Source organism: Desmodus rotundus, chromosome 8 (assembly GCF_022682495.2).
Source record: "Desmodus rotundus isolate HL8 chromosome 8, HLdesRot8A.1, whole genome shotgun sequence".
Lineage (NCBI taxonomy): Eukaryota > Metazoa > Chordata > Mammalia > Chiroptera > Phyllostomidae > Desmodus > Desmodus rotundus.
The window spans coordinates 38,516,574-38,543,281 of record NC_071394.1 but is presented as its reverse complement, the minus strand read 5'-3'; the positions used below and the strand labels follow the sequence as shown (position 1 = coordinate 38,543,281).

The window sequence follows — 26,708 nt, the reverse complement described above, 5'->3', positions numbered from 1 at the left end:
GCGGTTCAATTCCCAGTCAGGGCACATGCCTGGGTTGCAGGTCAGGTCCCCAGTAGGGGGGCACACGAGTGCAACCACACATTGATGTTTCCCTTTCTTTCTCTTTCCCTTCCCCTCTATCTAAAAATAATTAAATAAAATCTTTAAAAAAAAAGTTTCATTCTAATATTTTGGTGCCAGATGCCAAACTTACCCTATATATAACTTATAGCTTACCAGCCCGACAACAGAATGGAGCCCCAGTTACCCAGGAGAGGATTCAGTGGCATCTTTTGCTGATGTTGGATGGATAGCCAAAGAAGAAGGAGACTGCTCTACAAGACGAAGGTTAGTCCAAAATCTCGTAGGAGCTGAGATATGGTATTTATTATTTTAAAAGGTGATACCTTTGCAATATTTCCTTTTAATAGCTGAATTTGATGTCTAGTAACTAACCCAGTAGGGGTTTTTTAGCAGTCTTCTTTTCTGCTCATTTTAAACACTCAGCTAGTATTTTTGGTTTGTAGACACACATAACTACTGTGTCCTTAAGAATTACAGAATTCCCTGTCTTTTAGACGTTCTAATATGACAGACCAGAAAGAACTGCCATAAATATGTTTATGTAAGTATAGTATTAAAAGAGTCTTATTAGGGTAGAATAATCAGTGTGTGTTACATTATGGAATTGGTGTAATAATTGGAGAATGATTCCTAAAAATTCTGAGTCAAGGTGAGTTTTAATTCAAAGGAAACAATAATGTAAGAGTCAGAGAGGGACTTCCATTTATTTGAAAAGCCTTCATAAATTATTATACCTCAGTTTCATAGACAGTTATTCAACATATTTCAACTCTTCATTCTTATTAGGCATTGAAAATGCAGAGGTAAAATAAGATATGGTCTCAGCTTTATAGGAATACTTGGTGTGCTAGAGGAGATTAAAGACAAAATCAGTAATGATACTGTAAAGTCTAATAAGTAAATAGAGAAGGCCACTGTTGGATGAGAGGTTTGGCAAGGCTTCTCAAAGAAGAAGATGTTAGAGCTGAGTGATAAAGGGCAGTAGGAGGCAATTAAATAGGAAGGCTGTATTTCAGGAAAAGTGAACAGTATGTTTACAGTGCTAATTAGGAGGCTGCATGGCATATTTAGGAAACTCCAAATGGTTCAGTGAGGCTAGGGAGTAGCAGAGAAGGGTAAGCTGTAGATGATTATAGAAAGTAGATAGAGGTTTAAAGGTTATACATGTTAGGCTAAAAAATTTATAGACTTTTTCCTGAAAATAGTATAGAGCCATGGAAGATTTTAAGCACCACAGTATTATTATCAAATTTGTATTTTAGTAAAATTTCCCTGCAAACAATGTAAAGAATAGAAGGAAGCCCGGCCAGGAAATAGTCCAAAGAGAAATGATTAGAGTTTGACTAAATTAAGAAACTGACAGAAGAAATGGAGCACAGGGACAAAGTCAAGGTACTCAGAAGAATTATAAAGACAGAAAACAAGTTTTAGATATTGGGGTTAAGGAAGGAAGAATAGTATACTAGGTTTCTGGCTAGGATCATTATGAGAATAATGAAATGATAGGAACCTAACATCCCAAAGAGGTGAATGTTAGGTTAGAGTCTCTAAATTGTACCAGAGTGAGTGAGAGAGAGAGGGAGAGGGAGAGGGAGAGGGAGAGGGAGAGGGAGAGGGAGAGGGAGAGTGAGTGTGTGTGTGTGTGTGAATGTGAATGTGCCCTGCAATGGCATGGCATCCTGTCCAGGGTTGGTTTCTATCTTCTGCCTGAGCCACCAAGATAAGCTCCTCAACCTTGAACTATAATAAGCTCATTGGAAAACAATTATTTTGTTTTTATCAATCTTTCTTAAATAATGTATACCTCACAATTATTTCAGTGTTTAATATTAGAAGTGTTTGGGACCTTTATTTAGAAGTGTGGTGATGTTTTTGTGACCCGAAATATACCATAGAATTTAACTCATTATTTATATCAATTAGCCTAAGGAAATAGGTTTCATTATATGGTCTTTCATTTAAAGCTACAGTTTCCAAAAACCCATAGAGGACAGTAAGTGAGAACTTACTGTATTCCCTTATTATCCTTTTGATGATTATAAAGTGTATAGTGATACCTGTTTCATTCCTGATATTACTGATTTGTCCTCCCTTTTTGCTTTTTATGTCAGTTTTAGTAATCTTTTAAAGAACCGGTTCTCTATTTCATCTTTTTCCTCTATTATTCTGTTCAATTTTACTGATTTCTGCTCTTTATATTTTTTCCTCTTGCTTGTGTAGAGTTTATTTTGTTCTTTAGGCTTTTTTAGGTGGGATCTTATAGTATTTGAGACTAAAAACACTTAGTGCTGTAAATTTCCCTCTCAACACTACTTTAGCTGTGTACCACAAGTTTTGATGTGTTATATTTTTATTTTGATTCAGTTAATTGTTTTTTAATTTCCCTTGACATCTTCTTTGACCCATGAATACTTTAGAAGTTTATGGTTTAGTCTCTGTTTGGAAAATTTCCTGTTATCTTTCTATTACTGATTTCCAGTTTGATTCTGTTGTGGTCAGAGAACACACACTGTATATTTCCATTTTTTAAAATTCATTGAGGTGTTTTTATTGGCCTAGGATATGGGCCATTTTGCTATATAGTATGTGGGTACTTGAATGTATTCTGTTGTGAATGCAATGTTTTACAGATATCAATTAGATCCTGTTGGTTGATGCTGTTGTTGAATTCTTCTATAATCTTTCTGATTTTCTATGCTAGAAAATTGTTGAAAGTGGGGTGTTGAAGTTTTCAATTATATTACGTAGATTTGTGTATTCTGACGATTTGCTTTTCCTGTTTTGGAGGTCTGTTGTTTGTTGCATACACACTTAGGGCTGCTATGTCTTTTATCATTTTACTATTATATGATGTCTCTCTCTGTCCCTGATAATTTTCTTTGCTCTTAAGTCTACTTTATCTAAATAATTACAGTCATGGCTATTTTCTTTTGGTTAATGTCTGCATAATATATCTTTTTAATTCTTTTACTCTACCTGTGTCACTACATCTAAACTGAGTTTCTTGTAGACAGCACATTGTTCAGTCATATTTTTTAAAAGACTCTGGCAGTCTGTCCTCTAATTGGTATATGTAAACTACATGTATGTAATTATTATATTCAATCTGTTTCCCCCCCTATTTTTTGTTTCATTTTCTGCCTTCCTGTGGGATACACATTTATTTTTTTTTGAAATTTCATGTTGATTTATCTATTTTGATATATCTTTCTTGGTATAGTTTTTTTTGTGTGGTTGGTTTAGGAACAGGTCCTCGAAATAGCATGGTTTTGTACATTGTTTCATTAGTTGATGGGATGCTATGTGAACTTTATTTATATCAATTAGCCTATAGTAATACTGGTTTCATTATATGTCATTTCACTTAAAATCACACATGGAGACTTACTGCGTTACATTGTATATACATAACTGGTAACTCACCACATTCTATGGTTGGTGTAATATGAGCAGTTCTGGTCTTTATGTCCCCGTACCCTCCTCTTGTTATAATATCCTTAATAATTTTCTACAGACATTTGGAATCATATCAGACAATAGAATATTTGCTTCAATCATCAAACAACTTAGAAAACTCAAGAAGAGAAAATAAGTCTATTTACCCATAGTTTTTCTCATTGTGTTTTTCTTTCTGCCAGATGTAAAGTTCCTTCTTTTGCTTTCTTTCTGTTTAGAGTTTCCTTTAGTCATCTGTCTACAGTGGGTTTGCTGGTGACAAATTATTTTAGTTTTCCTTCATTTGAGAATTCATGACTTTCCCAATTTTAAATGGTATTTTTGCTGGATATAAAGGTTATAGGTTCATAGTTTGGTTCTTAGACAGCACTTTAAAAATACCAGTTTCTGCAAGCCTCTACATTTCAGATGAGAAATCTGTCATTCAAAAAGTTTTCCACTATAGATAAGGTATTCTTTTTCTCCATCTAAATTCTTTAAAATTTTCTTGTTCTCAGTTTTTGAAAGTCTGAATAAAATGTGTCCTGGCATGGATTTCTTAGGGTTGATTCTGTCTGTATTTTTCATCCTTGCCCTCTTTCTCCTTCTGGCATCCCCCATGACACCTTTGAGATCTTCTGCTGTAGTCCCCCAGGCCACTAAGACTGTTTTCCCCCCTAGTCTCTTTGCTTTCTGTTTTTCAGATTGGATAAATTCTGTTGTTCTAGCTCCAAATTCACTGATTCTTTCCTTTCTTTGTTCTGGTTTTTATCCCATCCATTGTGTTTATTGCAGTTATTGTACTTTTTAGATTTAAATTGTTTTGGTTCTCCTTTGTGGTTATTTCTTTGCTTAGATTCTTATTTTTTCACTAGCTCACAAAGTGATGGAAATTGCTTATTGAAATCATTTTATCATAGCTGATCTAAAACCTGTCAGATAATTCTGACATCTCTGTTATCCCAGAATTGGCATGTACTGATTGTCTTTTACATCCCCATGACTATTTTTATAACTGGCAGTTAATTTGTACTTCTTTAATCCTTTCCACTTTTTTCACCCATCCCCCTTCTATCTGGTGACCATCAGTTTTTCTCAGTATTTATGAGTTTGTTTCTGTTTTGTTTGTCACATATAAGTAAAATCATATGGTATTAGTCTTTCTCTGACTTATTTCACTTAGCATAATACCCTCTAGGTCCATCCATATTGTTGTAAATGGTAAGATTTCATTCCTTTGTATGTGAGTAATATTCTATTGTATGTACATGTGCCACACCTTTATCCATTTGTTGGTTGATGGGCCTTTGTGTTACTTCCATATCTTGGCTGTGGTAAATAAATTTCAGTGGACATAGGGGCTTATGTCTCTTTTCAAATTAATGTTTTGGATTCTTCAGATGGATACCCAGAAGTGGAATTGCCTGGTCATAAGTTAGTTCAGAGTTTACCTCATCTCCCATCTTAACCAGAAGTCCTATTTGTGTTCTCTTTCTTGGTATGAGGAGTTGGTTTTTTTTCATTGAAACCTAGATATTTTGGATATATGAAACTGGATCTTTTCTTTCAGCTGGCTTTCTCTGATAGCACTCCAGTAGGGGAAGAGTAGGTGCCACCATGTTACTACCACGTGGGAGCAGAGGTCCAGGTTTCTCACGTGGCCTCTGTTCACCTCCAAGGACAGGCTCCTTATTACTGCTGGGTGGGTGGGAACTCTGGCTCCCCACAAGGCCACCTGTGATACCAACCAGCCAGTAGGGGAATGTGCCGTGTTACTATTTGGTGGGGTGGAATTCCAGGCTCCCCAGATTGTGTCCACTGATACACAGAGAGATGAGGTGCCTTGTTAAAAGTCTTCATTCCCTGTCTTCTCTGAGACTATTCTCCAGAATTTGAGGCACCTCATTATAGCCCTCATTACAGGAAGTTGACCTTTGTTGCTTGGTTGAGGTGGGGCCACAATATTTTATGTGGTGTTGGCTAGAGTTATTTATCTTGGGAGGCTGCTCCTTTCTTGGTCCTTTAGCTGAGAGTGCAGGTTTTTATTGGGGCTCACCCTAACCTGCATCCACTCGTGTTTTTGGCTTACCAGTGACTCTGGCACCCAGCTTGGGATATATGAATATTTTACACAATAGGACAAAGTAGAAAGAATGACAGTTGATGGCATTTTACTGTTTCTTGACAATTACTGAATACTAGTCCTGTTACCATGTAATTTGAGGCTTTATCTGTCACTGTGATATTAATGTCACAGTACTCTGTCTCTGGGAAAATGTAACCAAGCAAACTGGGGCCCATCCATATGTCACCCTCATACATAATCCAACAATTAATATTGAAGCAAGCAGGTTTTTATTTACAGGAGGGGTGGGGGTGGGGTGGCTAGGAGCACTCCTGCTCAGAGCTCTGCTCTCCCACAAGACCCAGCACTTCCCTTGCTCCCCACCAGGCTATAAGCCAAAAGGATGCCCAGAAGTTCCCCATAACCTCATCTCTTCTTAAGCCGGCTGTGCAAAAAAAACAGAAACAAAAACAAACAAAACACCACATTTTAGCTGTTTGTATTCTGCTTTGGGGACATCCATACTTGGTTTTTGTTTCTTGAAATTTCTCTGAATTATACACACAAAAACTCTAAAGAGCATTTCTCTTGGTTTAGATTAATTCTACCTTAATTCTAGCTCTTAATAGCTTTCGGAAGGATGGCAAAACAGATTGGTTCTAAGAATGAATTGTTTGTTGACTGTCTTACAAAACAGATGTCTGTGGGAAAAGGATGTGTGTGTTGTTTAAGCAAAGAGCATGTGTTAGAATTTTCATAAAATCTAAACTTTTTCTATACACAAGGAAGAATATTATAGTGCAACTCTTATTTCTGTTTGTTTTTGGTTCTTGAGCTCCTGTAGAGGTTGATCTTTTTATATCTCTAAGAAGACATGATCATTTAAGGATTACTTTCCTTTTTCAGTTTATAAAAATCCACATTTAAACTTCCACATTTTTTATAATTACTTTGTTTAAACCTATAACCATCAACAGTATTTCACAGAGAAATGCATAGTCTACATATTCAAAGTTATAAAAATAGCATAGATATAAAATATAGGTGGATCTGACACTGTTGCCTAAATCATTTTGCTAATGGCCCTAAGCTTTTTTCTTTTAAATCTTACTCGGGCATGCTGATATTCAAGATTGATGAGTGCTTTGTCCTTAATTTTCAGTAGATGGAAAAACAAAAGGATAAAATTCACCTGTAAGAGTTACGGGGAGATGTAGATTAATTCCTTTTTTTTTTTTTAACATTGTAATTGCTATTCATTAATTTTTGCTTACAATTTTCTGGGTAAAAGATAATTTAAAGAAAGTAAGATGTTCAGACATGCCTGTAGTTGATCTTAAGCCAAATTCTCTTCTTCCAGTTTTGGATATGTTAGAGTAAACATTCGTGGGATTTGAAGGTTGCCTTACTTGAATGGTAACAGTTAACTTAAAAAAAAAACTTATAAACATTCAATACCTTTGATATCTGTGATGTCTAGGAGAATTTTAGGTAGGGAAATGCTGTCTACTGAAGGGACCACTGGTTGTTGAATAAAAAGTATTATAACTTTTGTTTAGTAGCACTAAAGATGCCAGTATCCAAAATTTCACTGTATTTGTTGTCAAGAAGAAACTTCACCCTCACTCCACACTCAGATATAAACATATTACTTTAGGTATGTGACAGCGAAAGACGGGGTAGAGACCAGCCTTTACCCACCTGTTCTGTGTTTCTGTCCTCTCCACTACATCCTCTTCCGTCCAGTTGTCATCCCCCAGGTGCCCATGGTGGCGGTGTCCATCCTGTCCTGACAACACACTGCTTCTGACAGGTTTTGTATAAATTCAGTCTCGGTTACTACAACTGTCCCATCCTTCTCCACACTGCTGTTCTGAACAAGCGCACTCTAACTCTACAGTTGAGATTTCTGTATTTTACGCAGATTGTTCCTTAGACTAGGTTTCTGTCATCACCACTGCCCTGTCTGCCAGAACCAGGTCCCCTAGTTCTTTCAAGACATAGTTTTCAAAAAATTATTCGTAGTATATCAAAAAATTATTATTCAGTTTTGTTAAAAACATAAAAAGTTATCAAGAATATATGAGTGCCCTGGCTGAGTAGTAGCTCAGTTGGTCAGAGCGTTGTTCCGATATACCAGGTTCAATCCCTGGTCAGGGCACATACAAGAATCAACCAATGGACGCACAAATAAGTGGAACAGCAAACAGATGTTTCTTCTCTCTAAAATTAATTAAAATTTTTTTTAAAAGAACATAGTTGATGAAGCATATTAAATATTGATATTAAATACTCTGTAAATACCCCCCCAACTTCAATAGATTAAATTAAAAGTGGATAGAAATTAGTCAAAGTATTTCTTGTATAGAGCTATTCAACAAATTTGACCCATTCCTAGCTATGAAAGTAGAAATCAGAATTTAGCCTATTGTATCAACAAAGAGCCACAGTGATTTTTTTTCAAAATTTCAATGTCTTACTAAATTATTTCTTTATTGTAGGTAGAGCAGTACATCTATTCTCTAACTTATATAACATAATGTTTCAAAGCGCATATATTTAATCAAAGCATTGATACTATTCCTTATAGACTCTTTTACCTTTGTTTAAGCTTGTACTTTTCTAGAAATTTCATCACCTGTTCCTTCCCCTTGGGGATATAAAAGTAGTAATTGAAGCTTTGCAGGTCAAACACACTTCCTTATCCCACACATATTCCAAATAAAATTAATAAAGTTAGTAAAGTTAGCTGCTAGGCAAGAACTAAGACATCATTATTGTTTGATAATGTTACAGATTAAAAAAAACAATTTGCAAGCATCCTTGGTGTATGGTTGGGCAATTAACATGGCCTATACAGATTAAAATATAAAGAAAAACACCTGAAATCAGTGCTTAATACCAAAAGCTAAAAATCCAAAAATTGCCCATTTAAAACATAGATATAATGAAGAATTATCACAACTCTCAAGTGAAAAATACCAGTATCCAATTGAAAAATAAAATACAATTTAATATTAATGTTATGTAACATTTAGAATTAAGTTTGTGTGGAACACAGAAGCCCAAAATAATGGTGACTTCAACAGGATGGGAGTTTATTTTTCTCTCCATGTAGTTTATTTCTCTCTTACATCAAAAACAACTAAGGTAGATAGTCTGGAGCTGACAGTGGCTCCACAGTGTCCTCAGGGACCCAGCCAGGGCTCTCTGCCATCCTTAGTGTTGGCTTCATGTCAAGGTTAGCTCCTGGCCTTCCATGACCCTCAAACTCAGTCATCACCTTGCACTCAATGCTCGCAGGAGAACAAGGGTTATGAGGCTGGAGATGAGAGGCTGTTTTCATGGAGTCATCTCCCTTTAAGCAGCCTTCCTAGATGTCTCACAACAGTCTGCGTGCATCTTGTTAGCCAAAACATGACCATGTGAAGCTGAGGGAAGCTGGGATATGTTAATAAACTTGACTGTGGTGATTATTTCAAAAATATATACACATATCAAATCACCTTAAATATGTACACTATTTAATTGTCAATTATACCTCCATAAAGCTGGAAGGAAAATAGCAGGTGGGGACCCTTAGAGGCCAGGAAATCCTAATTGTAGAAAACAGGAAGAAATGCATAAGTATACAAATGAACAGTTCAGAGGAAATCTGAATTTTATTCTCAACTGTGGAGCAGTGAACATTACATTTTTTACACCCAAGTGATTTACTTAGTTACCACGTAGTTACTGAATGGGTTCAATTACAATGTTTTTTTGTTTTTTTTTTCTCTTCGGTTTCTGGTGCTGTATTTGGCCAAATTTGTCTTGTAATTTGATTAATACTAACATTGAAATGCAGAAGCCAAGACCCTGGGGAAGAGCTAATGCATTACTGATTTAATTTTGTTGTCCATTTTTAAGAGCATTAAAATGTGTCTTCACTTAGTTCAAATCAACACGAAATACGAATTGGAATCTTTGATGCCTTGCGCATATTATCCAGAGATTCAAAAGAATGATGGCAACAAGAAACCCGGGCCTGGTATGTATGTGCCTACATTAGGCTGACGAGTACTTTGTTGCTTCGAAACTGATAGGAGGGAATTTATGTAAGGTCAGCCTGAAAGGTTCTCAGATGTTATTTTCTGGTTAATTGGCAATGTTTTTAATATTTTCTTACAAAGCTTGTGACAGCCAGCCTTACTGTCTTCCTTGCAGGACAGAGGTCAGGTCAAGGCAGCCCCTTCAGGATGCCCTTCCCTTCTTTGAGAAGCCCCCAAGCAGGCAGTTTTCCTTACCAAACCTGTCCCCAGAAGAACCTCAAGTGAAGACACCACTGGCGAACGAGGAGGCACTGCAGAAGATCTGTGCGCTTGAAAATGAACTTGCTGCTCTCAGAGCTCAGATTGCCAAAATTGTGACCCTGCAAGAACAGCAGAATCTTACTGCAGGTCTGTAAGTCCTGTTTTTGTTTTAAACAGCAAACTGGAAATCAGAAGAATGCCCCTAATTTTAAATTTTATTAGCAAGTAAAAGCCAATGGGGTTGCTAAAAAACCAAGAGTCAGTCCTCTTTGCATAGTCTAGTCTAGGACCCAGTCATGCATAAGGGTTTTTGTTTGTTTTGAACAAACTTGGTGCTATCAGAGAGGTTGACAAGTGGGTGTATTTGGAAAACACTGCAAGTCCTGACTTGAATTACTACCTAGGTGAATGCTATGGGAGACTTAATGGCACCAATCCTGTCAGACATGGGGGCATCTCCAAACAGTTCTGACAGGGTTGAGTGCTCTTTACTAACTTGCAAGTCAGTCCTGAGGCAAGCACTTCGCCTTTCTGCCTCCCTTTGCTGCTCTAAAATGGGACTACCTACCATATTTTGCCATGTATAATGTGCATTTCGCCCAAACTTTTGAGGGAAAAATAAGGATGTGCATTATACATGGGTAGTGCTAATTCCACATCTATGTAAATATTTTTAATTCTTTTATTTATGCTTATGCATTAAAAGGGTAACTCTAGAAAGCAGTGATATCTGTATGTAAAATAATACCCTGGAATTGTGATCATTGGTTTTATATAAGTAAAAAATTGGGCCAAGAACGTGGGTGCACATCATACACGGCAAAATACAGTAACAGCACCTATGTGATGGAGTTACTGTGGGAGAAAAAGTGTGGAAATCACATAAAATGCCTTTAGCACATCATAGCTACTTAAGTCATTTTCTCTTGTGAACGAGTAGAAACCGAACTGGGGTGCTCTGACTCCTGGTCTGATACTGCTGCTTTCACTTGTGCGGCATTGTCACTTTGGAGAAGAAACCATAGGACTGAAATCCTAGTCCATTAACCTGTTGGCAGTAGTAGCTGTTTTTCCTCCTGTTGTTCCTGAGTCCTGGCTAGATTAAGGATTAACCAATTCTGTCTGAAGGAGAAGGGTGGTTACTCTGCCTCTGAGCCACATGGCTAGTGTTGCTGGAGTTTAATGTAATCTCACATGGAAACCTCATCCAACCCGGGTACCGCCAAGGTGCACAGAGGGTGAAGCACTATAGGCACCAGTGCTTGAGTAGTAATCAGTGTTAAATGAAATTTGTGTGTAACCTTAAAAGCCAGAAGTCCTGCCCTTTACTTCCAACTTTAAATTGCAATTCTCTTTTGTTTTACCTCCCTGTCCTGCAAGAAAAGTGCTTTAAATAGTGAGATAATTTGGGGATTTACAGTCGGTGTTCTGTTTAATGGTCTAAACCCTGAGTAAAACTTTTTTTGCACCCCCTAAGCAATGTAGTTCACCCAACAGAAGGCTCTCTTGACCTCTAATCATGCAGAAAGCTGAATTTTAGGTCCTTATTTTATAACCACTTTAATTTTCAGAACATTTTTTTCTGCCTAGAAATTGTTCAATACATCTTAAATCTTTTCTTTCAAACACAATCCAGTAATGCAAGTGTGTAGTGTTTAGGAAATCTTATATGTGAATAAATGTACTTTACATGAACCACAAATTTATTCAACAGTTTTTAGAAAGTTTTCATATACTAAGTTATCTAGCTGTACATAATAAAGGTAGTTATTTATGCAGTACAGACTATATTTCATTTAAAAGTAGTTACAAACTGTGCCACAGTCAGGCTTGAACATTTGATATCACAAAAACACTCCTGTTAAGTTAAATGGAACTTTTCCATCTGGAGACTTTGGGATTAAATGATACAGTGACTGAGATTCAGGCATTTAGATTCTAACCGAGTAAATGAAACTTCCTTTCTACTTACATAACTGAGATTCTTTTTAAAGATACTGTTTTCAGGTATACAAAAGTCTTTAACATAATCAAAAATTTTTACTTGCCTGTTGCCACAGTACCACCCTCTGTCCCTCCACCGCCGCCTCCACCGCCTCCACCGCCCCTCCCTCCCTCAACGCTCCACCAAAGTACATCTGCTATTGACCTGATCAGAGAGCGCAGAGAGAAAAAAGCCTGTGCTGGAAAGACGTTGGATAAGCACAGCCCAAAGAAGCCTGACATGCCAAACATGCTAGAGATCCTTAAAGACATGAACAGTGTAAAACTTCGGTCAGTAAAAAGGTAAGGATACATTTACCTTCTTTCTCACTTTCCTCATTCTTAAATGTCTTGTAAAACAAAGTACTGGGCTTCTTGAGAACTTTGCTTTATAACATGACTACCATGAATAGTTCTAAGTTTTTAATTTACAAAAAATGGGCTCCTGGTAGCTCCTGTGCACAGGCAGCTGAGAGATTAGCAAAGTAAACACTTCCAGGTTACTTTTCAGTTTTTCTCCCATTGCATTTCATGTAAAGTCTTCATTGTCAGTCATTCACTCAATAAAGCCTTGCCGTGTACCCACAGTGGTAAGTCACTAGGCTTCCGAAGAAGAATGACACTGGATTTGCCCTGAAAGAGCATAATCAGTGCTGCTGAGATGACCTGAGTGGTTATTCACTGGGCACCTTTGTGCTCTTTTCTTGAGCCTTAAATCTAGGATTTCCATCTCACTCTAGCAGGGTCTTCCCCGAGTGTCCGAGGTGCTAGAGACGTGCCGTCAGCTGTGGAGAGGCACACGAAGCACTGCCCAGAGGCATGCTAGCATACTGAAATGCCCCCCGGTTTCTGTTCATTTCTCTAAGGTCAGAACAAGATACAAAGCCCAAGCCTGTGGATGTCACTGACCCTGCTGCCCTCATAGCAGAGGCTCTGAAAAAGAAATTTGCTCACCGGTATCGAAGTGACAGCCAAGGTGAGGCTGAAAACGGAATTTCAAAGTCTGCATCAGAGGCTACTTCAGAAACAGTGCTGGTGAGTATGACCTCAGACTTCTTTGCTGAGCACCTCCATTTCACAGGATAATCAGCTGTGTCCTCTGTTAAGATTCACATGGATGTGCTACAGGATGTACAAGCAGATTCCTTTCAGAAGGGCATAAAGAAGGAAGTAAAAGTTAACCCCCAGTTTCAGTATTTAACATCTCTCAGGACTTGACTGTATTTTGTGATACAGAAATTTAAAGTGAACGAAAGATCATTTTCACTTGGGGCGCCCTGTGCAAGTCTTCCGAAGAGGGTGAGGTTTGACCTGGGCTTTGCAGGGTGTGTGCGCTCTGTCATAGATGCAGATAGGAGCTTCCATGAAATTGCCCCAATTCTTAATTTATACGTTCCTTTTATTCGAGTTACTGTCACGGGGGACATGTGCTTATCTATTCCAGAGTGCCACGTATCTTAGAAATTCCAGTATCTTTGAAACTCTAGATATTGAAAAGGAAACTTTGTGGTACTTTCTTCTTTTACTCATAGAAGTAAAACTGGACCAAGTTAAGGTGACTGTAGTTTTCTAGGAAGCAATTTGGTTACCTCTGCCTTTTGTTCTATTACTATACTTACAACAACCTGTCCATCCATTAAAGCTAGTATCTGGCTTCTTGATTTTTTTCATGTAGAACATAGGAGCCCTTTGACACATGATTGGGAAGGGATATATCATTGCTGTTATATGAACCAATATCTTTATATTTTTTGTTTCTTTTCTAGTTTGGGCCACACATGTTGAAGTCTACAGGAAAAATGAAGGCTTTAATTGAAAATGTTTCAGATTCCTAATAGACAAGGACCTGAGAAGCCTGATTCACCTGTTGGTTTGTTAGGGTTTTTTGGCTAGTGGAAATCAACACTATCTAGTAAATACCTGAATTTAATATTCAGTAGTTTCCTTTTAAATCTAACTACAGGATTAAGCAATAGCAAAAGCACTCTAAGTTTATGTTTGCTTTTTATCAGAAGGTCAGTTCTGAAGTTTCCCAGGACATACTTATATTCTGACATAACATGTTTTTAATGTGTAGTCAGGATGTTTAGATTTCCAGATTTGAAAACAATTATATAGATCTCAAAATGAAGAAAGGACATTTGTAGATGGGCGTTTTTAACTCAACACTAATTTGTACAAGTGTTCTATACGCTTATATTTGGACATAAAGCAGTCTATGTAAAATTGTATAATGAGGGCTCTGTTATTTGCGTTCAGCAATTAGTTTACTAGTCAATGACGGAAGAGCTGGCCTAACACAGTTGTTGGAATGAAAATTTGAGATTGGAATCTTCTTACCTTGAACAGAACTTTTATCTTAGATTTTTCTCTCACATTTTCTTGGAGATGGGGTTTGCTAAAATTCCATGAGGCTTTCCTTTAAAAAGGGAAGTCACCTCAAGTGCCATCCAGTCTGAGGAAGAAAATGTAGTTTTCAAATAGGGAGGAATCAAAGAATTGAATTAAATCTCTTTTTAAGTAAAAATTGGAAGGTAACATGTTTTTCTTTCAGTTTAATAAATGGCATCATAAAAATGACTTGTCTGCTAAGTTAATACTTCTGGAAATTGTAGGCATAATGGAGCTTAAATTTTTTAATATTGGTCAAAATAGTAGCTTTAAAATGGAACACTGAATAGGTGAACAGTTTCCTTACCAGGTGTTGGTCACTGGCCAGAATGTTTTGTTGAATCACACTATGCAACACAAACCTTAGCTGTTACTAGAAAGTGGGAAACTGCCTTTCTTTTCTAGCTAGGGCTTCTGATGAATTACTGTGATAATTTTTAAATATTTGATAAACCTTCATGATCTTTATTTCTGTTAAAACTCAACTCTAGTTAATGCCAGAATCTCCTTCCATGAGTGAATGGTAGGATTTATTATTTAAATCTCATTTTAAAAAGTTATTTCCTCTGGTGAGTGGGAGAATAATAGGTAGACCTTTTAAGTTATTGAAAATATGTGCAATGTTCTAGGTGGTAGCAAATACTAGTTGAGGTACTTTACATGGTTTGGTTGTTCAGCTTACATCTGAACTGTGGCTTATTTTACACATGCTGTTGATGTACATTGTTTTACATGGTTTAAAAATTCTGCCTTTAAAAGAAACTCAGAAAGTTACCAGACATGTTTTGACCACCTAAGAAATTTACATTTGTATTTGTATTGAATTTTGAACAGTACTCTAATATGAGGAAGTTACTACTTAGAAATAAAGCAAACTTTTATTATCCTCGGACCATAAAGCCTATATGTGGGGTTTTTTTTTTAAATGATAGGTAAGATTCTTTTATATTGTACACGTAACTTCTTAAGAGTAATTTGCTTTCTACATTTTTCAACTGGAAATGTATTCCTTAAAATAAAATATTATATTGTCTCTTATTCACCTTTCTCTTAAAGGGACTTCAGCATTAAAACAGAAGGGCAGGTACTTGGGATGACTTCGCCAAGCTTACAAGCCTTTATTCAAAATCTTTTCTCTCTTCCCCCGCACCCATCTCATTCAGTGTCTAGTTCTCTCTTTCCAGCACAATACATGAAGTGAAAGATCTTAAAAACAGTTTAACTCTGCATTTTATAGCTGAGGCTTAAAAAGCTAAGGAGCTAATGTAATGTTTTGTCTACTGTGATTCTGACTAGTCCAGGGACTCACTATATATACACCTAGTATGAGTCAGAGGACACTGGACTTGGAGTTATTACACAATCCGTGTATACAATCCTGGCCAAGTCTCACCTCTGTTTTTAAAATGGAAGAATGCTCAGCTCAAAAAATTGTTGAAGATTAAATGAAATAGTGATTTTTAACACATTCCGTGAACAGTAAGTAGAGTGGTGAGTTGTTTCTTACATCATTTTATATGTGGTCACTGTAGTTTCCAGTTGGCTGATTTCTCCTGTGAATGTGGTTGGTCCCTGGCACCTGCACAGGCTTAGGGTAGAGCAGTAGGACTTACCATCTTTAGTTCTGGTTGTCTCTCTAGTCACAGGCTGTTCTGCAGACGAATCTCGTCCTTTTGCTGTATTAAGACTTCCTGTGTGTAAGCGGTAAAGAAGACAACACAAGGGAACAACAACCAAAAACAAATACCATATTTTTCAGACTATAAGACGCACTCCCCCCAAATTTGGGAGGAAAATGGGGGTGCATCTTATACTCTGAATGTAGCTTACCTGGCTCAAGGGGGAGGGTGGCAGTGGAGTGGGTTTTTTCCCCCCTCTTTTCCTCTAAAACCTAGGTGCAGCTTATGGTCCCGTGCGTCTTATAGTCCAAAAAATATGGTACTTGGGAAAAACCATCCTCCTGATAACCTACCAAAAATAGACGCTCCCTGTAGGTTAGAATCTGGCTGACGGAAGTTTAGACTTTGAGGAGTTAACCCGATAAAGTCAGCTCTGGGATTGTCACGCAGGATGACACACTTGGTTTAATGACACTATCAGTTATGCCTGTTGTCACAGTATTTCTCATGAACTTCCAGCCATTCTTGAGTCCTTTCCCCTTCTCATCCTAGAGATTCAACGTTCTTCTGAGCTATCCCACTGAACCTATTTCTTAACATTCTTTTTAGTTTTTCCTGATAAACCCATAAGCAGGCTAGTTCTTCACTGGTACTAGTGCAGTGACTGGAGAACAGATAGGATGATAAAAATATTCTGACCACATCAGGACCCAGAAATTACCAATATTTCCCTTTGAGACTGTCTAGCACACTTCCCATGTGCTAGATGCCTTAGTGTTCCTATAGCTGGAGCTTTTCAAACCTCTGGTAGCTCCTCCAGCCTGTTCTAAAGGTGACAGAGCACTCCTTCCACAAGATTCGAGTAGAACATGAGTGAAATCAGACCCCCTCAGGAAGGGAAATGACAAGGAAAAGCATCATGGCCATTACAGGGCAGTCCCTCGTAATTGCTCTCTTCCTAGCTGGAGAAGCCTTAATTTGGGGAGAAAGGCCAAACTCTTCTTAACAAGATTTTTACTGGAGGTTATGAAAAGCCTGCTGTTGATGTTCCTAATGGCCATCCTTAATGGCCCGGTGTGCTTTTTATCAAAGGGAATGGGTGAGAACAACTGTGGTTGGGATGTCATCTGAAATGTGGGTGTTGGCAACACGGGTAGGGGAGTACAAGAGACTGATCTCGGGGGTCAGGTTACGTGAATACTTCTTAACCCAACTCTAAGGCAAACTGCAGCGTCTGAACTTCTGCCTTCCCTTCTGCAAGGGAACACCTAGTAATGCTCAGCCTGGTCGGTGACCAAGGACACAGCCTTGATAAGCTGGTCCCGTGAGAGTTTCCCTCCGGAATTTGAACAGGAAACCCGGACAAAGGGGAGCAGCTGGTACCTGGAGCTCAGCTAAGGATGGCAGGAAGTACAACTGTATCCCTGAGCAGTTGATACTCAACCGATGAGGAAATGAATTAGGCCATTGATTGATGTACCTATGTGTCAATACATTATTTTACTTTTAAGAAACACATTTTACAGTTTAGGAAGCGCCTCAGAAGATTAGGTAACTTGCCCAAGGACCCACAATTAATAAATGACAAAAGACCCAAACTGAGGTCTAACTGTAAAGATAACACTTAAAAATACTACATTAGGCTGCCTTTCTAAGCAGAAAGCGCAAGGTACAGAAGAGACAAGAAGAGAAGGAGGAGTGTGGGTAAAGTAAGCAGATGCAGTAATGAGCTGCATCCCAGAATGACCAGACTGCAGGTTCTGCTTCTGGCAGCCAAGGATATACTACTTCCTTTGAAAAGTTTAGGTATATAGCACGAATTTCAGCTAAAATAAAGGAACTTGGGATATCATGCAGTCTCCTGATTCTTTATGGCTCAACAATAAACACTTAAAATTTATGCTCAAGAATCTCATACAGTTTTAGCAGCATGGTGGAGAAGAGCCCTTTGTATCTCCCCTTAAATCTACACCTATTTGGAGATCTGTAACCCAACAAAGTTCCCTTTGCTCAACACTAGCACGCCTGAGAGGTCCACACATTAATACATAGGGGAGGCACAGGGGAAGGACAGGAACGGTGCCCGCAGCCCCAGCTAACATGGTAGAGGTGGAGGAGTTGGATGAAGTGCAGACCCCACACAATGGCCCAGGGAGGGCAAGTAGGGGAAACCTGGCTCCCCCCACTCGCCATATTCTTCCACTACAGCGGTGGTGCCCTGAGACCCAGGCAACCCAGGCACAGCAGGGACACCCCACCATCACTGCCGGGGTGCAAGTAGCACAGGTAAGAGGAAACAAACGAGCTCCACAAGGTGCATCTACTGAAAAATGAATGAAAGTTCAAGTGTCACCTTGAAATTAGAAAGGTGCTCACTACTTCAAATGCACCAACACATCAATCACATGAACCACCAAAGTCACACAAAGAAAATGGCAATTTTCATGGACTCAAAGTCATGGGAGACTGATCTAAATGATAGAGCATTCAAAATCAGTCATGAAAAAATGAGATCTAAGACACCTCAGAAAGGCAGTTCAATGGCTCAGGGATAAAATTAAGGAACAGGAGCACTTTACCAGAGAGACTGAAACAACAAAGAACCAAAATCTGGAGCTGAATAATTCAGTAAATGAAAAATGCATTAGAAAGCACTGGGAACAGAGCTGACAACATGGGAGAGAATGAACTAAACCATTCATTCTAAGCACCCCAACACCTTGCATTCATTGTGTACGATACGGACGGAAGGCTGCCATGTTGAATAGCAAACACTTCACACATCATTTGGTCACCCGAACATTTTGAAAACAGAGACCATGTCTTGAAATTTTTAATACCTTTATTATATCCAGTGCAGTGCCCTGCACAAAACAGGAACTCGGATATTGCTTACCACATAACTTCAGCATAAACAGACTAGTTTCAGTATAATTTCTCTTAATGATAAGACAGCTAAAAGGAAAACACATCATTAAAACACCAAGTTACTTGTTCAACAACCACTTATTGATGGCCCAGTTTACGCTAGTCTATGCTGAGAACAAGAGAGAAGATGGAGGAGACCTGTGTCCCCTCCCCACCACAGCAGTCAGCTCACCCCGAAGAATGGCCATTCCACCATTAGGGGACCGTTAGGGGGCCTTCCGAAAGACACAGGCTGTCTGCAGATCCTCAGCAAGTAAGAAATGGCTCAGACTTAAGTTTTGCACATAGCTGTACAATCTTATGCTTCAAATGTATGTTTATAACTGGTGTTTTAGTACGCACCTTTATTTAAAATTACTGAATGCATAGTAGCTATGAGTCATATTTTCCCAAGCAGAAGATACTGATTGGGTGGAGATTTAAACAAAATATACATTTTAAAAAGTATACATGAAAACATTGTAAACCTCTGATGTGAAAGTTTTAAGAAAACAAAGCTTTAAGAGCCAAGAAAACATTTTGGAAAAAGACTTATAGGAATCTTCAAAGAATTACTAGCACCTGTAAACCTGTATGTCAGGTACAAATATATTTCCCAGGTTTGCAAAGGACATAAAATATTTACTTATTTTATACGTAGAGTCATTGTGAACCATCACATTTACAGTTACAAATACTGACCGGGAACCAGATTTTTTTTCATTAAGTTAAGGCTTGCCGAAATTCTCTCTCCGAGGACCTTTATCCCCAAGCAGAGGAGATAGCCCCCTATGACGGCAGAGTTGGGTCTACAGCTCCAATGAGTGGGCTGCTCATGCTCAACAATTCTTTGAAGTCTCCTGTTGTATCTTTAAAATTTTGCATTGTTCCATAATATATTTAATTATTTTAAATGTGGTCTTCTAAATTATTTAACTCCTCAAATTTTTCTAGAAAATTAAAGTTCAAGGAATATGAGGGGGGGACCCAACAAAAACTGGAATTATCTCTGGAGGGCAGGCCTCTTGTAGTACAGGCTTCCCCCACTGAGTGTCCTAGGAGCCCATCTGTGTCAGTGTGCCAGCTGGCATTGTAGTGAAAGACTGTGTTCAGCTTCATTGGATTTTTTTTTGAAGACTTTCAAAGTGTTTGCCTGTTTCATGATGGGTGATAAATGAGCGCACCTGCCCATACCATGCTAAGTGTTCAGTTTTTGACCAAAAATCACATGACCCCAGTTCCCCACCCTCTTTATTCACCCAATCTCACCCCAAGTAATTTTGTTTCCCTGGATGTAAAAAGCCCTCAAAGGGAAATGTTTTGCCAATGTAGAAGAAGTGAAACAAAAAGTGGCAAAAGCACAAAAAGGCACCAAAATTGATGAGTTCAAAAACAGTTTTGAACAGTGGGGGAAAAAAGTCTTGATAGGGGTATTACATCAAATGGAGAGTACTTTGAAGGTGAGTGAGGTTTAAACATGTAAGAATACACAATTTTTTATATATAAATTCCAGTTTTTTGGGTTCCCCCCTCATATACAGATGATATTTAAAAAGCAGAGCTATAGACAGTGATTCCCACATGTATGTAACAAAAAAACAAAACAGTTCAATGGGTGTGTTATATGTGTTAGGCCGGAAATGGGAGCAACCTGAGGAGTCTCCCCCTGAGAATGGAAATAAGACAATCCTTGACTATCAATAGGAAACACAGTGGATCAGAGCGAAGCAATCAGTCAGAGGCAGATGGAGCCCAGGCCAGTTCAAACGAGACAAGGCTGAAGGTACTGACATATCTACTGGAAGTGCCACTCAGAAGCTGACGTGGAGAAGCAGCTACTGGCAGAGACCCTCTAGCATCGTCCATGGGGAGGGAACCCTGCTCCATAAACATGAATATCAGCAGGTATGGCCCACAGGGAGATGGACGCATGAGGCAACTTGCTTCCCTTGCTCAGACTCCATGCTCACCAAGTAACCAGCTGAAGATCTGCCAAGATCTGCCTAAAGGGAGAGAATGATTGATAGTTACATTTCCCATTGTAAATTTAAATACTAACACTTTTAAAAAATATCAGTTACTGTGAGTGTTGTTAATGTGAGTTTCCTATGAGATTGTTCCACTCTCCATGAGCCTGACACCCTTGGTCTCTGAAGCTCACTTGGTCTCTGCAAAGATCTTTATCAGACTCTGGGTGCCTCCAATTTGCCAAGGTGAAGCCGCCTCGTGTAAGGGGCAGCTGACTTTCCCCAGGATCACTCAGCTCTGCTACCATAAGACTTCTGTCCCCACACTGTCCAGTATGGTAGCCACGAGCCACATGTGGGTACTGGCAGTTGAAATGTGGCCAGTATGACTTGACATGTGCTGTACGTGTAAAATACCACATTCCAAAGACTTGCACCAAAAAGAGAATTTAAACATCTCAGCTGCTTTTTATAATGACTACATATTGAAATGATGAAGTATATATACGTATATCGGAATAAATGGCATTTTCCTTTTTTAAATGTGGCTGCCAGTAAACTGAAAGTCACTTTCGTGGCTAGCATTACATTTTTATTGGACGTCACTCTTCTAGGCCAATAATGACCATGTTTGATTTTAAAGTCTGCACTGCATCCCTTCTAATGAATTGGACTTGGGAAGATACAGAAGAGGCCCAGCGGTACCTTTCTTACATCAATATCAATCAAGTAGAATTAAGTGGCCACTTCTTATTACTTTGAAAAGGCCAATACAAATAGTACCGTAGTACTTGCAAGAGGTGCTGAGTCCTGTGCAATTTACAACTGTGGGAACAAAAGGCTGTGGGGTCAAGAGGCCTGGGCTCAAAGCTGACCTCTGAGCAAACTATGTACCCAGGGGGTCAGCCTGCTCGCTGGCGAGGTGCAGATCACCCCAAAGGATTGTGCCTGCACCCAGCTTTGCCTGAATACATATCTGGTAAGTGAATGCTACAGCCAAAAAGCTACATCTTTGATTTCCTAGAAATTTAGCATTATGATTTCCAAAGGATTAATTATAAGGTAAATATCAAAGATGAAAATGTGAAAAGATAGGTTTTTATTTATCAAAAGTTAACAGCAACAGGCACATATTAAAATGAGTATGGCAAAGCCTTTTACAAATGGCTTTACACTCAAGCTTTCTCCCAAGAAAATGGCTGTTGCAACAAACTGTAAACATAATTAATAAACAGTCTTTTACAGTAACAAGGGAAATACAATTGAACTAAAAGGAAAGCACTGGTTTCTCTTAAAACTAGATTACAGTTGTGCTTACTATACATAAAACAATTTAAAACAAATTACAAAAGTGGAATGTTTTAAGTTTAAAATTAGTCCTTAGATTTTGTCCTACAAAACATCTGTTCACATCAAAAGGCCCATCAAAGGGTATCATTTCATCAAAAGGCAGGGGACGGGGAGGGGGGGAGACAAGAAAACAATGTACTTTTTTCAAATCAAAACAAGAAGTTTGGTCACTTAGCTTTGTGCATAGTTTAAGGCAACTGGAGCGTCTGGTACAGCTTACCGACCTTCCCCTCCCCCAAGTGTGGCTGCTCACTATGTCACATTCCAAAATAATAAATAAAAGCTTACATATCCAATCCTTTCCCACATGGATAAACAGAACACATGCACAGTCACACATGCACAAACATGCACACACACACACACACCCGGCCACTCGCGCACCACATACCTCTCACTCACTGCAGCGAAAGGGACTTTAGTACCCTCGCTCTGAAGGGCACACTCCCCATCCCACTTTATTTCAGATGGGCAAATACCCTGAGCTGATTATGGTGTTTTAAACATTCCACCTTTTCTTGCATGTGCAGGTCAAGTGTACAGTAGTGAAAACAACATGCAATGTCTTCACTGCAGAATCATAATACAGCTAGGACATTGGTGTTCTTCCCCTCCCGCCCCAAATTAAAAAACAAGAGTTAAAAAAAACCGCACTGCCAAACAGCACTGGAGGGAAAGCTTGGCGGCACTCTGGGGTATGCACGGTCTCCAGTGCACGAAGTCAGACTATAGCAAGGGGAGGCTTTGGTGGCATCCAAAGAAGAAAAAAGGCAAACCAGGGGGAAGGAGCTGCAGTTTAAAGTTTGATCTATAAAACTCTTAGTGGTTCCTTCACTATTGTGCTCCAAGGCAAATTCAGAAGCAGTATCTCAGAGTTGGTTTGTAAACATCGAGTCTGGCCAGAGGCAGCAGAGGCTGGCACTTCACGTTCCCCATCTCTCAGCGAGAACTTGGTGGGAGGTGCAGATACACGCGCCGCAGCAGACTGGTTCATTCCAGGTTTCTGCGGAAAGACTCAGTTCCAGTTTCGTGGTTCGAAGAGTAAATGCTCTGAGAAGCACGTGGCACTCCACACAACTGCCTTGGTTACTCCTCCCAGATTCGCTCCTGCCGGTCTTTGCAGACGCAAGGTTTCACGTGAGAGCCAAATCCATATTGCTGTGTGTTCAGGTCTTAGAATTAAAAAGTGGGTTCAAATGATCCGACAGAGGAGGTCCTGGACATAAATAATGCTGGCGTCACTCACTCGGCAACCTTGGCAGTCAAGAGTAAGTTCTCTCACCTCAAGCCCCCATTTCACATTTCCGAGGGCCTCCCGGAGGCAGTGTGCCGCGCCGACTCTGCAGTCAGGATAACCGGTTTTCCTGAGGTAATAGCTGTGAGTTCAACTCCTCAAATGCAGCTTCCGTGTCCTCGCCGCTGGGCTGTTCCCTCTGCAGTCCCTTCCAGCTGGCTTTATTCAGCCCCACGTGTCCGAGCATTGTCTGGGACAGCCTGGTATCGGAGAACCTGGCCCATTCCGTGAACAAAGGCTCCACCAGGTAAGTCATAAAACCTGAAGAAAATAAGAGAAAAATGGTATCAACATATGTTTTGAAACTTTATCTTTAAAATGTCTCTACAGTGCTTATTCTCAAGTCCTATTCCAAAATGACCTAAACCGTATTTTTCTAAAGATTCCAATGTGCGTGCACTTTTACAAATCTTCTCTGGAGACTCTACTTCTTACGTAACTCACAGGGGTACTGACTGACACGTCACATCTCTCCTGACATTCGTCTCAGCTGCACGGCCATGTCCTCGGGTTCGAGCAAACACACAGTGGCCGTATCGACGCTGAGGACAGCAGCGCGTATCCAAACTGAGAGACAGTTCCAATGAGACAGCTGGAGGCTGAAAGGGGGTCTCCCCCAGCACTGTGGGGGCGCGTCTGAATTGAAGAGAAGCCGGGGCGATGTCCCTCTTTATTCCCTGGGGCACTGTAATCTTCACACCTGGTCCTGACCACAGTGAGCCATTTTATTTAACTTGAAATGTATAAGCCAAAACTCCTGACGAGAATATGAGTTTCAACAGGCCAGAAACTAGTTAAAACAATTATTAATGTGAACATCAAAAGTGTACCCGGGTCCTACTTTATAAACAACTCATATATTGATCTCCCTTAATTCACAGTCAGAAAAGAAAAGGGAGTCATTTCAGGATCCTGTGCGTCTTTACGCGGCGGTCAAGTGCGCACCGCGTCGGATGTAAGGTCGCCAGGTGTCGCGCAGAGCGGCAGAAGCCTCGTAGGAAACACCTTACCCGTGAAATCATACATATTAGGGGAAACAAATAACCTTATCCTCCTAACTTTTGATTGGTCAAAGACAGGAAAAATGTACGTTCAAATCCTATCACTGGTTGTATACACCAGCTTTTAAAACTTCTTCATCTCCAAAACCGTTTCTCTGCAGCAGAAGCTCATGCCGACCACGGACAACACAGCTTCCACTCGGCGGACAAACCCGCTGCAGCGGGAGCGCTGGGCGCCCACTTCTTTTAGTCAGGGGTCACCCATGGTCTGACGGCCGGGGCTTTTACGTGTACCGACTATGGAACCTGCAACAGCAGTTAGGACATCAGAAGTAACGCTTTCTTTCCTTTCTTCCACCCCCTCCACACACATTAGCTGAGAACCTACTACCCGCCAGCACAGTGCCAGGGTGGCCAGGGAGAGACCCACGTTCTGGGGAGAAGGAAGACAAGCGCAGAGAAACATCACTGGGGCAGGGAAACGCAGCAGCTCCTTGGAAGCATCCTCACACCGGCGCCAGGTGGGAGCGGCCACCCAAAGCCCTGTCTCTTCCAGGTGCCACGACTGAAGCTGAGTGGCTGGAGTTTTGTACCCAGATGCAGAACCTCGTTATCAGCACGTTTTATGTGACTCATCTTATTTGATTCTCCCACTGTTCCTGCCTCTAACATCTAACAAAGTAACTCACTTCTGGCTCTACGTTAACCCAAAATTTCTTTTAGGTCTTAAGTACCTGAAACAATAAATAGGCCGGGGCCACAGTCAGAGCCACGCAGCACCCGCTGGGAGGGCGGGACTCAACAGCTGCTCAGCCCCCTGTGCATCCTCTGAGCCGCACCAGCCCGAGCCCGGGCTCCCCGCTGCAGGCCCCAGCGCCTCGCCAAATGCCTCGCCCTTACCAATATGTGATATTCTTGTTCAACAAAACCAGTATTCCTACCAAAGAAGGAAACCGTATTAATTAGACATGACTTCTGCCCTGGCCGAGTAGCTTAGTTGGTTAGAGCGGTGTCTGTTATGCCAAGGTTTCGGGTCCCATCCCTGCTTAGTGCACACACAAGAACCAACCAATGAATGAATAAATCAGTAGAACAAACCGACATCTCTCTCTCTCTCCTTCCCTTCTTCTCTAAAAACCAATCAATAAACATGACTTCTACTTACTCTGCTGGCTCCGAGTAATCACTGCTCAGTAAGACGTCATTCTCACCATCACATGATTTACCCTAGAAATAGAACCTTTCCAACCCCCTTTTACCTGGGATTTGGTATCAGAAAGACCAACACCTGTTAACTGTAACTGGACAAACTATCTGAAAAAGAGAATGCCAGCAGTACTTGGTTGTGAGGAGTCAGTAGACGTCAACTACTTATCATATCCTTCTGATAATCCATTCTGGAGCTTTCCAACACTGACAAGATACACAGACCAAGGTGAACAGTTTAAGGCATCTAGCTTCTAGATTTCCCTTTTAAATACTGCAACTTAAAAAGACCCCACTTGCAAGTCCTCCCATCAATCTAGGGAGCAATTTCCTCAGGCAAAGACATTTAAAGTAGCTAGGATGAGTTTACTGCCTGTTCACCTAGCTTCAATCCCCTTCCCCTATACTTATGTGTTCTTTGACATTGGCAGATACTCTACTTGAGAATCAGGGCAGAGCACATCTGTGTCGTGTCTTATCCTTCTGTGAACCTCAGCAGCTTTCCTGGCCAGTCCAGGGAGATCCCGGTCCCCGAACCATTTCTGCAGGTCTGTGTCACACTCTTCCCGCCCGACACTTCCCCCATGTGCCCCTCTGCAGTCAGGGCAGTGACCACCCCCGTCTTCCACATGCTTCTCATTTGCACAGAAACACAGTAAGAATTATGTTTCTGAATATCTGAACCTACAGGCCTCTTTTCAGAGTATTATGCCACAGTATCGTGCTACCTTCTGAATTTCTAGAAACTTTATCTTTCTGAAGTTCGTGTGCACATTTCACTATGTTCAATCCAATTCTCAAAGGGTCTGCTCAACACTAGCCACCAAAGTAACAGTCATCCCTTGATACCTTGCCGAGTTACTCCCCACTGTCCCCGACTTTACACTCAAGCCCCCACAAGCTCGACCCTTGTCAGTCTTTCTTGGGCTCTTCTGCAACAGTCTGCACAGCCTCCCATCACACAACTGCATTATGCTTTCTCTCCCTGGTAGGGTTCACTCAACAAGTGGTTCTCGAGCGCCTGCTGCTCCCAGGTGCAGCGCTGATCTCAGGGATACATCACTGGGGCCAGAAAGGACCCGGGAGCCGGCAGAGGACTAAGTGCCCGGAGAGAGTGGAAGGTGGCTTCTGGAGG

The 26,708-nt window shown here is 40.1% G+C and overlaps 2 protein-coding genes across 5 annotated transcripts in view; one reads left to right on the top strand and one right to left on the bottom strand.

Annotated features, from left to right (window-relative positions):
• The window catches only part of MTFR1 (mitochondrial fission regulator 1), a 40,527-nt gene extending 25,409 nt beyond the window's left edge, over positions 1-15,118 (top strand). The window contains exons 4-8 of the mRNA XM_024572100.3: positions 212-327; positions 9,770-10,002; positions 11,916-12,141; positions 12,705-12,873; positions 13,605-15,118. Coding sequence (XP_024427868.1) covers positions 212-327; positions 9,770-10,002; positions 11,916-12,141; positions 12,705-12,873; positions 13,605-13,673 — 813 coding nt within the window. The 3' untranslated portion in view covers positions 13,674-15,118. The remainder of the gene's footprint in view (positions 1-211; positions 328-9,769; positions 10,003-11,915; positions 12,142-12,704; positions 12,874-13,604) is intronic.
• Positions 15,119-15,367: 249 nt separating this feature from the next.
• Positions 15,368-26,708, bottom strand: part of PDE7A (phosphodiesterase 7A) — a 111,270-nt gene continuing 99,929 nt past the window's right edge. For 2 of the 4 annotated variants that reach the window (XM_045181710.2, XM_053929706.1), the window contains exon 13: positions 21,805-23,627. In XM_045181710.2, the coding sequence (XP_045037645.2) occupies positions 23,419-23,627 (209 nt within the window). In that variant the 3' untranslated portion in view covers positions 21,805-23,418. Of the gene's footprint in view, positions 20,759-21,804; positions 23,628-26,708 lie in introns of those variants that run through there. The other 2 variants (XR_008427480.2, XR_008427481.2) reach the window with 2 other exon arrangements.